At 33.8% G+C, this 15,084-nt stretch overlaps 2 protein-coding genes across 3 annotated transcripts; one reads left to right on the top strand and one right to left on the bottom strand.

Moving 5' to 3' along the window:
- Nucleotides 1-395: 395 nt before the first annotated feature.
- LOC128167448 (SPARC-like) lies at nucleotides 396-5,201 on the top strand. Its single transcript, XM_052833175.1, has 10 exons — nucleotides 396-503; nucleotides 1,902-1,974; nucleotides 2,851-2,910; nucleotides 3,013-3,091; nucleotides 3,190-3,305; nucleotides 3,430-3,568; nucleotides 3,661-3,743; nucleotides 3,848-3,969; nucleotides 4,055-4,203; nucleotides 4,862-5,201. The coding sequence occupies exons 2-10, from the start codon at nucleotides 1,906-1,908 to the stop codon at nucleotides 4,915-4,917; spliced, it is 873 nt and encodes a 290-aa protein (XP_052689135.1). The 5' UTR covers nucleotides 396-503; nucleotides 1,902-1,905; the 3' UTR covers nucleotides 4,918-5,201.
- A 555-nt stretch (nucleotides 5,202-5,756) lies between these two features.
- Nucleotides 5,757-14,390, bottom strand: LOC128167447 (uncharacterized). 2 transcript variants are annotated; one of them, XM_052833173.1, is made up of 13 exons: nucleotides 14,178-14,390; nucleotides 13,387-13,443; nucleotides 13,149-13,279; nucleotides 12,906-13,016; nucleotides 12,727-12,828; nucleotides 12,093-12,255; nucleotides 11,754-11,856; nucleotides 11,362-11,496; nucleotides 11,140-11,280; nucleotides 7,291-7,425; nucleotides 6,687-6,947; nucleotides 6,280-6,520; nucleotides 5,757-6,009 (listed from the first exon to the last, which is right to left on the bottom strand). In XM_052833173.1, exons 1-13 carry the CDS (start codon nucleotides 14,242-14,244, stop codon nucleotides 5,908-5,910), a joined length of 1,749 nt encoding a protein of 582 aa, XP_052689133.1. In that variant the 5' UTR covers nucleotides 14,245-14,390; the 3' UTR covers nucleotides 5,757-5,907. The 2 variants fall into 2 exon arrangements, with proteins under 2 accessions (XP_052689133.1, XP_052689134.1); XM_052833174.1 differs by having other exon boundaries at nucleotides 6,687-6,872.
- Between the last annotated feature and the right edge of the window lie 694 nt (nucleotides 14,391-15,084).

The following is a 15,084-nucleotide window of genomic DNA, read 5'->3' as shown; positions in this document are numbered from 1 at the left end:
TTCAACACTTCTGCTTTCACTTTGAAATTGTTTATTTCGTGAATTGTTTCCTGCGAATCTTTGCAATGAGTAGCAGACGACCGGAATGACTAACGAGCCGTCCGCGCAAATCAGTCGGGACAGAAAACAAAGAGATGGTTTTCCGGATGAAGAAACTGGAAATAGAAGTACCATACTTCTTCTTAAGAGCGCATTGCTCACACACTGAAGAAAAACAATAAAGAACATTGTAGATTAATTTCAACTCCACTTACATCAAGCTACTATTCCTCAACATGCAATTAATTGCTTCAATTTTTAAAATTTAGGAAATATTTCACTTACATTAATCAACATTTCTATTTCATGATTCATTTATAAACAAAGCACAAAAGGGGGCTCTTTTGTGGGGGAATACGGTAACGCAGTGATTCGTCATGCCTATGAGACCCACATGCGAAACTCATCCAGTTGTTTGCCAGCAACTTTTGGAGATACATCAAAATTTCCTCCTCCACAAAGCGGTAAGTCCTTTTATTTGTTTTATATACGCAGAAAAATTGCTAAAGAAATTCTTTCAAAATAAACTATTTTTAAAAGTTTGGTAATTAATGCAGCGAGCTAGGAATCCTTGGGCAGTTGACACTTGGTGTCTTGCTTGCCTTTCAATTTTTGCAATAGAGAGACGATTGGACTCCGTACGTAAATGTGTATTATTTATAGCATATAGTATTGAAATTTAACGTGTCAGCAAGAACGATATATAATATAAAAAGAGTAATATTCGATAATTGTAAAATAAAAGAATGATTTGTAACAATTACATTTTGCAATATGCCACAATTGTTACCAAGCTGAATAATATTGGATACCAGTAAATCATATTGTGTATTTATGTGTCAGCATGTCTAAAATACAATATAAAATAGTCTAAATTCAACATTTTGCATAGATAAATATACATTTTTAACAGACATAAAGTTTTAACCGGTTAATAGTGAGAGGTAAAATGCATAAAAAAAAATTCTGAAGCTACGTCGATAGCTTAAAGTGTTTGTGGTTTTTGACGCCTGTGAATGTTTTCAAGTCTGTTATTGCAAACGAAAAAGCTAACGTATTGTAGTGAATAAGGGGGGGGGGATGGTTGTTCACACATATAATAATTCTTTGCTCTTTTAAAATCAATATAGCACTTAGATAAAATTTTAATGCAATGATCCCAAAACGTGGTCACTTTTATCATTACATGTATGTACAAAAATTTTCATGTAAAATAATCTGATTTCTCTTCTAAAATCTCTCACGAAGAGAAGGAAGTGTATTAACATTCTAGATAATAAAAATCCAACACACTAAATACAAATAATTTTTATCATAATGACAGAAATTGTCGTGTCAAGCTAACTGAAAGAGTAAATTTCTTGTTTTCTTGCGCGAAAATATTTCGAACGCGAAGAAAGTAATACATTGCATTGCGTTGCATTTAAACAACTCTTAAACTCGGTAGCAACCTTTCTTATATATTCTAAACATCTTGTGATTGTTTGTTAACTTTAGTTATTGCTCTCTCTCTTGTGTTGAGGTGAGGTTTGTAAACACAATTTGTGTAACGGTAATTGGAACTGTATGTAACATATGGAGACAGAAGAATTTCCATCAGTAAAGAGGAAATAGTTTAGTCGTACATGTGGTTCTGTTGATTGATTTAGTCAACAATTCGCGAAATCTTAGCAATCAATTATAATTTCAAATTCTAAAAATCTTATAATAATTCGAATTAATTTCAAGCTTCTTTTTATTCCTGTTCTTGAGAGCATCCAAAGACAGGGTTCTTATTAGTCATTAATTATCCAAGACGAAGTTCTTACATTTTCTGAAAGAAAGGTTGTTGCTTGATAAGATATAATGTTATTTGTTTTCAGAGCCATGAAGGTTCTTTTGTTATTATCCATTCTCCTGGCGTTGGTCGTCTGCTTCCAGGCTACAGAAGCAAGGGTAAGATCCCCGACGACGTCCTTGACATTTACACCATCCTCCAATACACCAAATTAATGATGTTACAAAAATCATCAAGGCATTATCATTATACATACTCCAAGACTACCGGTATTATATCAATTCACATTAAACTAATTTGATTGGGGACTACAGACAGAATTAAATACGCGTACTGTAGTTCATAAAGAAAGAGAACAAAAAGTGTTGATTCACATAAAATCTACACCAAAAGAAACACTTGTATTCATGGAGAGGGTGGCTTGATGCACACAGATAGTGTTTACTGACATAGACACGGTATACAGGGAGTGGGAGTCGGATACAATCTCTGTCAAGAACCTTCAGCGTGTACACACCCCGCGCATTTACACCAAGCTTCCGCACTGATCCATCTGATGATTAAGTGAATAAAACATAAAATATCACCACGTGATCCTTGTTGTGCCATTAATTGCCAGACCAAGAGGTCGTAAGCTTTTTCGGGCGTTGGTAAATGTTTTTTAATATGTTTGGTGTTTTCATCGTTATTTTCACCTCCTCCAACATGCAGTTGTTTTGGATGGGGTTTTCAAAACCTTCCGCAACCCCCCTCCACACACACACACGCACACACACACATCAAAACACAGCTCTCTGTTTTTACAATTTTAATGGGACTGTCTAACATGCAGATTAAACATTGTTTGATGTATTTTCTGAGAAAAGAAAACTGTTATATCCAATTTCGTTATATGTCAGAGGCTTCAATGCACGATTTGAAAGAAAAAAAACGCGCTTTTTTGGCTTAACCGACAAAAAGTTGATTTAAGTTACATAATTTGTGTATTCAGTGAGTTCATAAGATGTTTAAGAATGCTTTTTTTCTAACCATAGGACAGAGAGGATCGGCGAAATAGGAGGGAAACTGACGAGTATCCAGAAGTAGAAGAGGAGGTTAATTGTTGTCTACATTTTTAAATATTCCAGTCAAAATAGACTTTTGACATTGAATTTTTTAGAAATGGTACAGCTTTAACATGTTTATTATTTGTGTAGGGAGCCGATGAGGACGATGAGGATGATGTAGATGATGACGACACAGACAACGACCAGGAAATCGTCGACACACGAATTAGTAATTAATGGGTCATATTTATCTGAAGCTTTTTCACGATCTAAAAAAATCTTTTAAATAATTATCATGTCACAGTTATGAACTTTTTTTTTCAATAGATCCTTGCGACAAGAAGACATGTCGCCGTGGCGAGGAGTGTTACCTAGATAACTCCCGCAAAGCTAAATGTCGGTGTGTCGAGCAATGTACCCCAGAGCCCGACCCCAGATATATGGTACGCTCACATTCGCACATTTTCTTCTGATAGCAATAAATGTGTCCATGATATGTCATAACAAGCGCACTAGCAGAAACTTCTGAAGTTAGCAAACAATAACAAAACTTTTTTCACCTTTCAGGTGTGCAGCAACAAGAACTTGACGTTTGACAGCGAGTGTCACATGGACAGGGAAGCCTGTTGGTGCCGTCGCAGGAAGCCCCAGTGTGGGAACCCAAGCTTCAGGACCCTCAGACTCGATTACTACGGAGAGTGCAAACGTAAGACACGTTCTCCATAACTTTAGAAATTACGACTATCTAGCCGATCTTTAGTGGAAAATACTATGACTAAGATTAACGTTTTGTTATAGAGCTTACAAAATGCCAGGATTTCGAAATGGAGCAGTTTCCTCTTCGTATGTCCAACTGGCTCTTCAAAGTGATGGAGGAATTGGTAATTAAAGCTCTAAGCTTTACACACCATGGTTTCATGGGGGAAAATTTAATTCATACCTTACGTGTTTTTCATAATTAACGTCGATGTTGGTAAATCTGTAGGCCAGAAGAAACGAGCTTGATGATGATTATGTGGAAATGCTGAAATCAGCGGAGAAGGACAAAAACCACGTGGATGCAGTCATCTGGAAATTCTGTGATCTTGACGTTCACCCACAAGACCGGTAACTTATTTATAGTATTTTGTAGCTTTGTCGGTAAGATATTATTATATGTTTAATTCTAAAATGAAACCTTTGCAAATTTCAGATTTGTGACCCGCCGGGAACTACTTTTCGTTGTTGCAACAATCAAACCAATGGAACACTGCCTGGCCCCTTTCCTCGATATTTGTGATGCCAACAAGGACAGAAAAATCAGTCTGTACGAGTGGGGAGGGTGCCTGGGACTCGACCAAGGTATAGTTCACACCTTCATTGTAAAAGACGGCTATTTGGATGCGTCATCTTTATTTTAAAACAATAATTGGCTTAGTAATATGGCTTCCGGATTCTGTGAAAACGTTCGATTAGTTTTCTTCACTATCACGGGCAGAAAATTTTATGATCTGAAGATATTAGAACACTAACTACCGCTATTAACCATAGGTTATTAGAACAAACTTGTTTTTTCTTCTTTGCCTTCACACTGTTTTAACAAGAAAAATACATTTAATGGATTTTTGACTAAAAGATCTATCATCACCATGCTGTGCCCTCTGCTAATTTGTCCCTCTGAGTCCATGCCAATGTGATTTATCAGTTTACTCCAGCGGAAGGTCAAGAGTCTATCTCGTAAAATGTTGATTCTTCAATGCCATGAAAATAATTAGTTTACCATTTAGTATCTGCAAGCTATCCGATTAGCTGAATCAGCTGTTTTGCTGATGAACTCCACTAGAATATAAAAGTTTGTCCATTATTTTCTACAGAGATTTATATTTTACTTGACCTTTGTCAAGAAGAAAAAAATCTTCCTTGCTTCAATCAAATATATCTCATGTTCATTTAATTTTTTTTAGGAGATTTTTATTAATAAATTCCAACTATAACGAGAATATTTTTTATGCTCTTACAGGAAAGATTCAAGATAAATGTGGGGCTGTTCACAAGAAAAACAAAGGAAGAAAGTAAACTGTGCTTTTATAAATGAAGAAGGGAAAGGCTTATGCAGCAGTATCAGCGAAAATTAAACAAGCAAAATATTAATTGAGCAAACCTAAATGCAATCTCATAAAATCTCACTGCTTCGATGGATGTTGGACATTGTTGGTTGCTTGTGGAGGACAAGATGCAGCAAATTTAAGAATGGATAAATGTGCCTTCTATTCAGGATCTCCAATAGAAAAAGGAATATTACTGTGTGCTTCCATTTTTATTACTGTATTTGGTAAATTAAAGTCATTTTTAAAAGGTTACTTGTGGTTTTATTTAGACAATTAATCACTATATTCATGCAATCATATTCTGACAGAGATTTTAATGCCAGACAGATGGTACACTAAAAACGAAACCAAAGATCGAATATCCCAGTGACCAGTGCTCTACGACATCTTTTAGTGCAATAGAGCACTAAGCAAATGAGAGAGCAAAAGAAATTGAGGTTTACAAAAAATAAAGTACCCTGCTACTGTAAAATTATGTGGAGCAGTGTGGCTATTATATGTCTCATATGCTAAGAAAGTGTTTGTGTAATTAGTTGCCCATGAACTTAAATACCGGTAGCCAGAATTCGTTAAGAAATAGATGGTATTGTTGCACATTTACAAAATCCATCAAAATTGTTTTCTTCTATGATTTGCAAAGTTTCAAAATACAAAAATATCTAAATGTAGATATATTTTTTGTAAATAATAAAACCCCACCTTTTTGACAGCATTGTCTTAAAATGTTTTTAAGGCTTTTGCATCAAGTAAGAATGCACACAAGATACTTCCATTGTCCAGAAACACAAATGACAATATAAGGACATCTTGCTTTAACAGACTTTTATTTTCAACATAAAAGTATAAATTACATCAAATTCAAGAATTTAAGAATAAATAACATCCATACATGTATGATAAATTTGGCATTTCTCCAGCTCTCTCTCAATAAAAATTTCTACCTGATCATTCTTATAAACTATGAACTTCTTTTGGTAGTCATTATCTTTATTATATTATTAGAATTGTTAAGGACTTCATCTTTCTTCATTGGTCTCTTTGACCCATCTGTATTTTTGGTCTGAAATGAAGATTTAACTTTTTAATTCATGACCTCTTATTTTATTCTAAAATCAATATCAGAATGCTGTATACAGCATTAACTTCATAGCTTGTTATTTTTGCCACTGGTGCTAGTTTTTTCTCAAATCCAAATTTTCAGATTGATAAGTAGGTCAAAATAGCCTTGTATAAAGTATTACTCTGTCTAAAGTGGTTTATCTTTTCTCATTTTATTTTTCATAATATTTCTATTAAAAGAGCTAGTACTCAAATCGAAATTCCAGTTTACCTCTGCTCTCACAAAATCTCCTGACAACAGACTGACTGGGTAATGACATAGAACAGAGTGGAATTCCTCCACATTGGTTCCTGGTTTTAACATGATACAATCACGCAGAATCTGGCTCTTCTCCACGTGAGATTTACCGACTGATTGAAGAGTATCCAGGCAATGTACAGGAAAGGCATAAACTGGTTCTCTTAAACTGACAGCCTGACACAAAGCATTGTGGATATTTGTACTACCATACCTAAACCATTAAAAAAGTTAACAATCAGGTAAAGGTTTTCATGAGAATAAAATTGTATGCTCAGTTTTTACCATTGAACAAAAAATACAATAATGAAAAATTTTGTTTTTTCACAGAATTATGAGGAAATGGGGTAGCTATTGAATATATTCAAGTAAAGACCTACCTCTTCAAAATACTACTTTCAACTTTTTTAAGATCAGTAAAAATGGAAGACGGACAGTCTAAAATGTCAAAAGAATCACTTCCTCTATTGTATTTGATGTATCCCTCCTTTTCCATCTTCTGAAGAAAGCACTCTCTCTCCGCGCTCACAGGAATAGTGTAATTATCACCAAATTCAGCTGATAGTCTGAATAAAACTCGGAATGAATTTGTCATAAGAAGACAATTCAAGAGTTTGATGAAATGATATACAGAAGCAATCCTAGTAATACAGAGAATTTTCTGTAATCATACTGATTACTGTAAATTCCTTATATTTCGCGGGTACTTAATTCCACGATAACGCTGTTTTGTATCAAATCGCGAAGAATATAAATTTGCGCACCCGGAACATTTTTCCACATTTCTTTTAGTTCCCAACTCTCAAAAAATAAAGGTGAGATTTTAAAATCCGCGATGGGTGTTTCTCGCAATTTTACGCGGATATAAATTCCTCACGTTTAATTAGGAATTTACAGCAATACAATGGTGTAAAGCATTCTATGGTTTAAATTCAAAACATTTATAAAAGTATTCAATTAACAATATTAATATAACAGCTATACCTTGCAATGATATCTGTGGCAGTCTCTTTATCTGCTTTATTTAGAACCAACAGAATAGGAAACCTGATGTTGAGAAAACAGTCCACTATCCGATGTAGAACCTTGTCATCCCAGGTCTTTATCTTTGACAACTCACTATATAATATACATTTTAAGTCTGAATATAATAGTATCTCTCTCCAATTCTCTGTCTTTCTTTAATAAATGAGTGTGAAATTAATTAAGTCTGAACATGTGGACCTCTCTCTCTCTCTCTCTCTCTTATAACAAATAGTTTCACTCCAATTCATCACGTTTATAAACATTTACTACATATCTAAAGAACATTATTTTTTAAAGAGATATTAAACCATAAATGCACCACAAAATACTAAATGTACACACTTAAGGTGGGTTGCGGGTTTGCTTTCGTCATCAAATTCTGTACTCAATTTAGACAACTCGAGAGGCTGTTTTGTGCACATTTGTTTATGACGTCATAACGGAGACATCTCAAAGTTTCCCGCTTCACATTTTCTAACGTCAAATGCTCTTAGTTATAATATAGTAATTCGATTTAGGTCTATAGTGTAAACATTGTAGTAGTAATTCATACTAAGTCTTAGTTTTCGTGTAAGAATCATAAGTTAGAAATGCAGATTGGAAGCAATACATCATATTTACGTAGATTATTATCAAGAATTGGAGCATTACTTTTTAACTCTATGTGAAACTGTACATAAAGGCTAAGTAATGAAAGTCATGTAGTCTCGAACTTTTGAGAGAGAGAGAGAGATAGAGAGAGATCTGTAAAATAGTTTGGGTCTGTAATAAAGTTTACAAGCGTTAATAGTAAGTATATCGTAACTATTTTGACCGAAAAAAGGGAGGAGCAAAGCCAGGAAATTAAATTCTCTAAATTAGTTGTAAAGATTTTGATAACGAAAATAAAAGTCCATATCTTACGAATATCATCCGTTTTCTATATTTGGGACTATTTGCAAATATTTACATTAACATAACATTTCGACAATAGAAAGTGTAAATGGGGAACCCACTTAAAAATTTGTACCACCCTTTCCTATAAATTTTAGATATAAAAAATATTATGCTCTGCATTCTCTGATTTAGAATAAGAGGGCAAAATTGGGCTTTTTAATTTAATACCTTTAACGAGGCCGAGTACAGAACGAGTACGCACGCTTTCGCGCAGCGTTTCATTTGTATTGTGACGTCATCTTTTTGCTTGGTTGACGCCATGGCGCAATAGTTTCAACTGCAGATATTCAGCGAAATTTGTTGAAAATGGCTCGTTTAATGTGTAAAATTAATGTTATATTGTGGAATAAACATAACTGTCTCGAAGTATAAGCTATATTTGGGCTCCGGTCGAAAACGTGAAGAGGGTTCAGCAGGCCTAACCCTCTGTCACGTTTTCTTAACCCGCCTAAATATAGCTTAATTCATATATTTCAAGACAGTAACCATGTAATTTATATTAATGACCCTTAATATGTGATGTTATATATTTTTTTATTACTTAAATATGTCTGAATGCTTTAATAATACTATAAAGATCACCTTTTCCGCGTTTGTCAAATAAGAAATAGCCATTATCTGACAAATCTGGGAAGTTGGGCATACAAAAATCAACTTTGATAAGACCCCTGGAACAAACCAGGAGGTAAAAGGTTTTTTTTATTTGACCATTTGATGCCTTTTAGCAGTACCTTTAATATGTAGAACAGAAAAAGAAATCCCTAGGGCAGAAGTTTAAAAAAATGTGCAAAATTGATACATTTCAAGCGAAATCCCATAGGGTCCTATGTTAAAGATTAACAAACTTTGAGATGACCCCCTAAACAAACGGTGTGGTAAATGTCTTATTTTTTAATCTTAAAATAATAATTATATTAGTAGAAATTCAGGTAAAAAATTTCAATAAAAAATCTAGGGCAGAACTAATTAGACCCGGCCTCGTTAATAGCAACTGAACAAATCTTAATAATCTAAAAAAAAAGAAAAAAAAGAACGTTTTTATAATACAAAAGCAAAATTAAGAATTATTGTTTTTTACAGGCCAATTCTATACGGGGGTACACAGGAGGCCTTATAACTTCGAATTCATAGTAACGATATGCTTTTGTTTAATCTCTGTATTATTTTCATAATATCAAAAATTGCTTTTTTAGAAATGTAAGCTACTAGTTTTAGCTTAAGAAGTCTAAATTTGATTTTTAAATGATCGTTATCACTAAATAAGCAGAACGGGTTAAAAATAAATGATGTCATACTCACGACGTCAAATACGAAAAATACGGCAATTTTCGATAAAATTATCAAAAACAAGAATAGAATTCCTGGGTCCCCCGCCGGTCAAGCAGTATACTAGTATCGAGTCATTCGACCGATGCTGATTTTCGAACTTGACCGAAGTATTAGTGGTATAAACATTTGGTATAAATTTAATGAAAATCTGTCAAAATTTGTAGGCATGAGAGCACTTCAAGGTCAATTTTTGGATAAAACGGAGTCATTATTGCGGTCAAAGTACCATAACTCCAACAAAAAGTATGGACCAATGCTGATTTTTGAACTTGACCAAGGTAATAGTGGTATATACATTTGGTATAAATTTAATGAAATCAAAATTTGTAGGCATGAGAGCGCTTACAAGGCCAATTTTCGGATAAACTGGAGTCATTATTGTGGTCAAAGTCCCATAACTCCAACAAAAAGGATAGACCAATGCTGATTTTCGAACTTGACCAAAGTATTAGTGGTTTAAACATTTGGTATAAATTTAATGAAAATCCGTCAAAATTTGTAGGCATGAGAGCGCTTACAAGGCCAATTTATGGATAAACTGGAGTCATTATTGTGGTCAAAGTCCCATAACTCCAAGAAAAAGGATAGACCAATGCTGATTTTTGAACTTGACCAAGGTAATAGTGGTATAAACATTTGGTATAAATTTAATGAAAATCTGTCAAAATTTGTAGGCATGAGAGCGCTTACAAGGTCAATTTTTGGATAAAACGGAGTCATTATTGCGGTCAAAGTACCATAACTCCAACAAAAAGTATCGACCAATGCTGATTTTTGAACTTGACCAAGGTAATAGTAATATAAACATTTGGTATAAATTTAGTGAACATCCGTCAAAATTTGTAGGCATGAGAGCGCTTACAAGGTCAACTTTTGGATAAAACAGAGTCATTATTGTGGTCAAAGTCTCATAACTCCAAAAAAAAGTATCGACCAAAGCTGATTTTCGAACTTGACCAAGGTAATAGTGGTATATACATTTGGTATAAATTTAATGAAAATCCGTCATAATTTGCAGGTATGAGAGCGCTTACAAAAAAGTGTGACGGACGGACACACGGACGCACGGACACACGGACGGACAGACGCACAGACGGACGCCTGGCATTTCTATGTCCCCGCACCGCGTTGAGGCGGGGGACAATAAAGATAAAATAGCAAAAAATCTAGTGAGAAGACATATAATTTTTTTTTACATTAATTTATTTTAAATCACTTTTTCTTTACACACAGAAACAGTTGATAAATTTGTCTGAATTGTTTAAAAGTTACTTGCAATCTTTAAAAAAAACTTAATTTAAAAAAAACCTAATTTTCCTATGTAATCATTACAAAAGCGTCAAATCATCACCTTCAACAATACCAAGTTCAAGGCGGTGTTGCATAAAAATGGCGTAGGCAAATTTGATGAATATTTTATATAATAAACTATAATTACTACAGAACGATTTGACAAATTTTCAGGGTATGTTTTCTCGTGAGATTTTTTATGGGGTAAACCCGCGACCTACCTTAATAACCTGCTTCATATTCTGTACATACCTCTCAGTGACTCCTGCATTGCGTAGGGCTGCATAAATAGTGGCTTTGTTGGCATGGTATCCTGTAAACATGTCTACCAGTTTCTGAGGTCTTCTAACAATATTTTCCCATTTGGCCCACACATTTTGATATATCCACTGGCTGTAATAAAATAATCAAAATGCAAGACAAGGGGAATAACTCTTACCATATTTGTTAACCAAGAACAGCAAGTTTACTTACTGTAGTTCCTCTTTCAACCACTGTACATCATTAGCAGGGTCATAGTCAACTGTTTCTTCACCTTTCTCGTTGGTTGTACCTGAAGCATCTATGATGTGGATCAAAACATCAGCATCCAGTAAATCGTTCAGAAATCTGTAATACAAACGGATATTCCACCAAATAATAAATCTCACTTTTCATGCATTTATGTCATCATACAAATACATTTCAAAAGATCAGTATTCTAAAATAAAGAAAATTATTTGAACCAATTCCTTCATCACAATCTACAGGTTAAATGTCTTTTAAGTCTGAGAATATCATCATCAGAGGGTTGGAGTATTACTTGTACATGTACAGTAAAAGAACTACCTTTCCATCTCAGTGGTTCTATAGATAACTTATGTTACCTGTTGCCTCGACCTTTGCCCTCCCATGCACCAGGAACTAACCCAGCAACATCTTTTAACAGCACTGGTAGATATCTTTGTCCTCTGAAGTCATGACCATTTGCTGAAAATAACATTGTTCTTAGTCTTAATGGAGATCAGCAATATAGCAGAATAACTTAAAGAATTTTAGATAAGAAAAATATTGTACAGAAATAAGTATTCAAATAGCAGCACATATTCAAATTGTTGAGATAGACAAAGGGTTTGTAGCATGTAAGATTATCCTACATGTAAATCTATCACATTTTTCTTGTATGACTTCAAATCTATGAAAAAAATGTGTTTTATATTCCTTGCCTGCATCACACCTGACTGTCAGATTGCTACAGGGACATGGGACAGAAAAGAAAGCCTTTCCTATATTTGGCTCTATAGTGGTGAATGGGTGTGCCCCAGTTTTAGCTAAATCCAGGGTCGTTGCTGCATTGAAAAAAGTGGACTTCCCAGCTGAGGGTTTACCCTAAAATGTTTTGTAAACACTCTGTCAGTCTAAATGGTAAATGTTTTGGATTAATATAAAATAATACAGATATAGAGAGCTATCATTTTTAGGAATAGCTGTCCCATCCTTAAACTACCAATTTCTATACATAAATCATCAAAATTATTTTTTAATGCAACCTGATGATGCCTTCTCTGACAAAAATATTTGTAATATTTGCGACTCATAATCATATTGGAAAAAGTGAATTTGGATAGTGATTGCCTCTTGAAATGGTAAGGCATATGAATGGTTGCAACCAGATAATTTCAACAATACAGAATTATGTTACAGTTACAAAAAGTGCAATCTGTCATCAAATTTAAGATACAATTGGTGTCTGTGAGTAGAAATACATTTTATCTATAAAATTCAATATAGACATACTGGTATCCTGAGAATGTGTACAAATAAACAATGTATATATATACATATCAAACAAAGGTTTACCACAAGTCCTATGACATACTGCCATCTTCCTCCTGTCAGCTTGGGTTCTTCAAACCTGACAGGTGTAAGTTCTGAGTCATTTTTCTCTTCTTTTTCCAAATCCTAGAATATATGTAGATAATGAACATCTTCGGCAGACATGCATTGTAAGCAACTAGCATATAAGAAATAAATATGACCTTGTTATCACAGGGTTGCTCAGAAGTGTTTGTGGAAACATTCTCATTTATCCACTGTTGTGCTGCATCCACCACAGAAAAAATCATCCCCATTCCAAGTGACTCTTCACACTTTCAAAGAAACTTAATTGCTTAAGATAAGACATATCTGTAGTTTGTATTTCAGATCTGTTCTGGAATTTTAAAGTTTACACTTCATTACATTCTGATATCAATTTATATGCAATACTGAAGCATTCTGACTTTTTCCTGTAAAAATCCCATGAGTTGTCTGTGGTTCTTTGCAGACAACACTTGGTTCCTTATTGGTATCTCTATAACTGGTGAAATATCTGGGTATTCTGTTGGTAATGTAAACTTCAGACTAATTGCACCTATCAAATACAGGTATATAATTGAAAAGATATTGAAAAAAAATGTATGAATTAAGAGAATGGTAATAATTTTGACATTTAAATACATGGACTGTAATATATCTTACCATTTATCTGAACATCTTGCAGCTTTATCATAAAACATGGTGGATCTTTAGAAATATCTGAAATATTAAAAATGTACATGTATATAAATTATACATGTATCTTAGAATTCATTTCATGCAAAAATAAAAGAAACAGATAAGACATGATATGTATATCTAAAAAATTTACATTAATTTCGATGAATTTTACAAAATTTTAGGTGGTATGTGACATTTTTATGTGGATGACAGTACAGCATATATAAAATGCAATAAACCTTAATTGTACAATTTTGACCCAAAAATGCATTTAAAGTTTCTTATAATTATGGTAATTCTAGTCCATTTCAAACCCATGACTAACAGATCAAGAAGTGAAGATTTTAAATGACATGTGGTTTATGACAATAAAAGTTGGTATAAGTAACCAAAATTGAGAGAGGTTTCCTACGTCAGTTTAAGTGGAGAACATGGCCCAGTGGTAATTCTGGTTTGAACCCCACCATGGTCACTTGATGTAATCTTGTTTGTGTTGTACCCTTAGAAAAGGCACTTTATCTACATTGTCTCTGTAGCTGAAATTGGGTACAGGCTGAGATTTAACCTGTGATGGTCTGCTGTCCCATTCATGAGGGAGTCAATGACTCTCATCCACTAAGCACCATGTACAGATTCAGAAAGCTTTTGCACCTTCATGGCACGGAGAAGGATTCAACTTAATTCAAAATCAGACATTCTATAAATACTCGTAACACCTCACAAGTAGCTAGAAAACATCAAAAGTTACAACGGGTAAATAGCAGTGATCTTACCAGTGAATTCGTTTTCAAATATGGACCTTAGAGCCTCGAGTTCCTCGATTTGATCTTCATTAGCCATTATTGTCTAATTTTAATTATTCATCAGATTCACCTGCAAGTATTGTCATTGTGTAGAAAAAAGATACGTATTTTCATTAATCACAGACTGACAGAAAAAGAAAAATAAGGCTTCCAGAAAATTGACACATGTCGTACTTTCACTTTCAAATTATTGTGCAATTTTCGTATCCCACACCCGAGCTAAATGCCTTTACAGCCCCCCCCCCCCCCCTCTTTTTTTAAAAGAGGTCATAAAAAAATATTTGATGATATAAAATAAATACACTTATTTAACGTTTCTACTGAATTTCAAAAATATAAGATAATTCTTATACATAATCTATAAGAACCAGTTTCATAATAGATTAGTGTATATCAACATATTATAATGAATTTATTCCGTCTTTTTTTTATATTCCTATCCTATCACCTCAGCATTAAAAAAAGGCCGTCATTGTTTCGTATAGGAATTATTTTAAAATACATAAAACGCTACATTGACAAGAATTTAGTTAGTAAGTAAATTTATTTATTATGGTGACATGTGCATATATTATGTACAACAATGTTGTATAATGCAAATCCTACTCAAACAGTTGTACATTGATATTAGGCACCTGGGTCATTGAACCTTACAACGTATAGTTCCTCAAGGCTGTTTGATTACATAATTATATTCAGAATTATAAGTTTATAAATTAAATTTATATAATATTGTATGTAGATGATTATCAACATCTGATGATTTATTTATTAAACAATTAGGCCCGGTGCTGTGATACTAGTCTGGTATGCGCCCCCGGCACTGCGTTTTCACTTCGTTTTGGGGACCCCAAAACGAAGTGAAAACGCAGTGGCG

This window comes from Crassostrea angulata, chromosome 10 (assembly GCF_025612915.1).
Source record: "Crassostrea angulata isolate pt1a10 chromosome 10, ASM2561291v2, whole genome shotgun sequence".
Taxonomy (NCBI): Eukaryota; Metazoa; Mollusca; class Bivalvia; order Ostreida; family Ostreidae; genus Magallana; species Magallana angulata.
The sequence above is the reverse complement of the archived record's forward strand: the minus strand, read 5'-3'. Positions and strand labels throughout refer to the sequence as shown.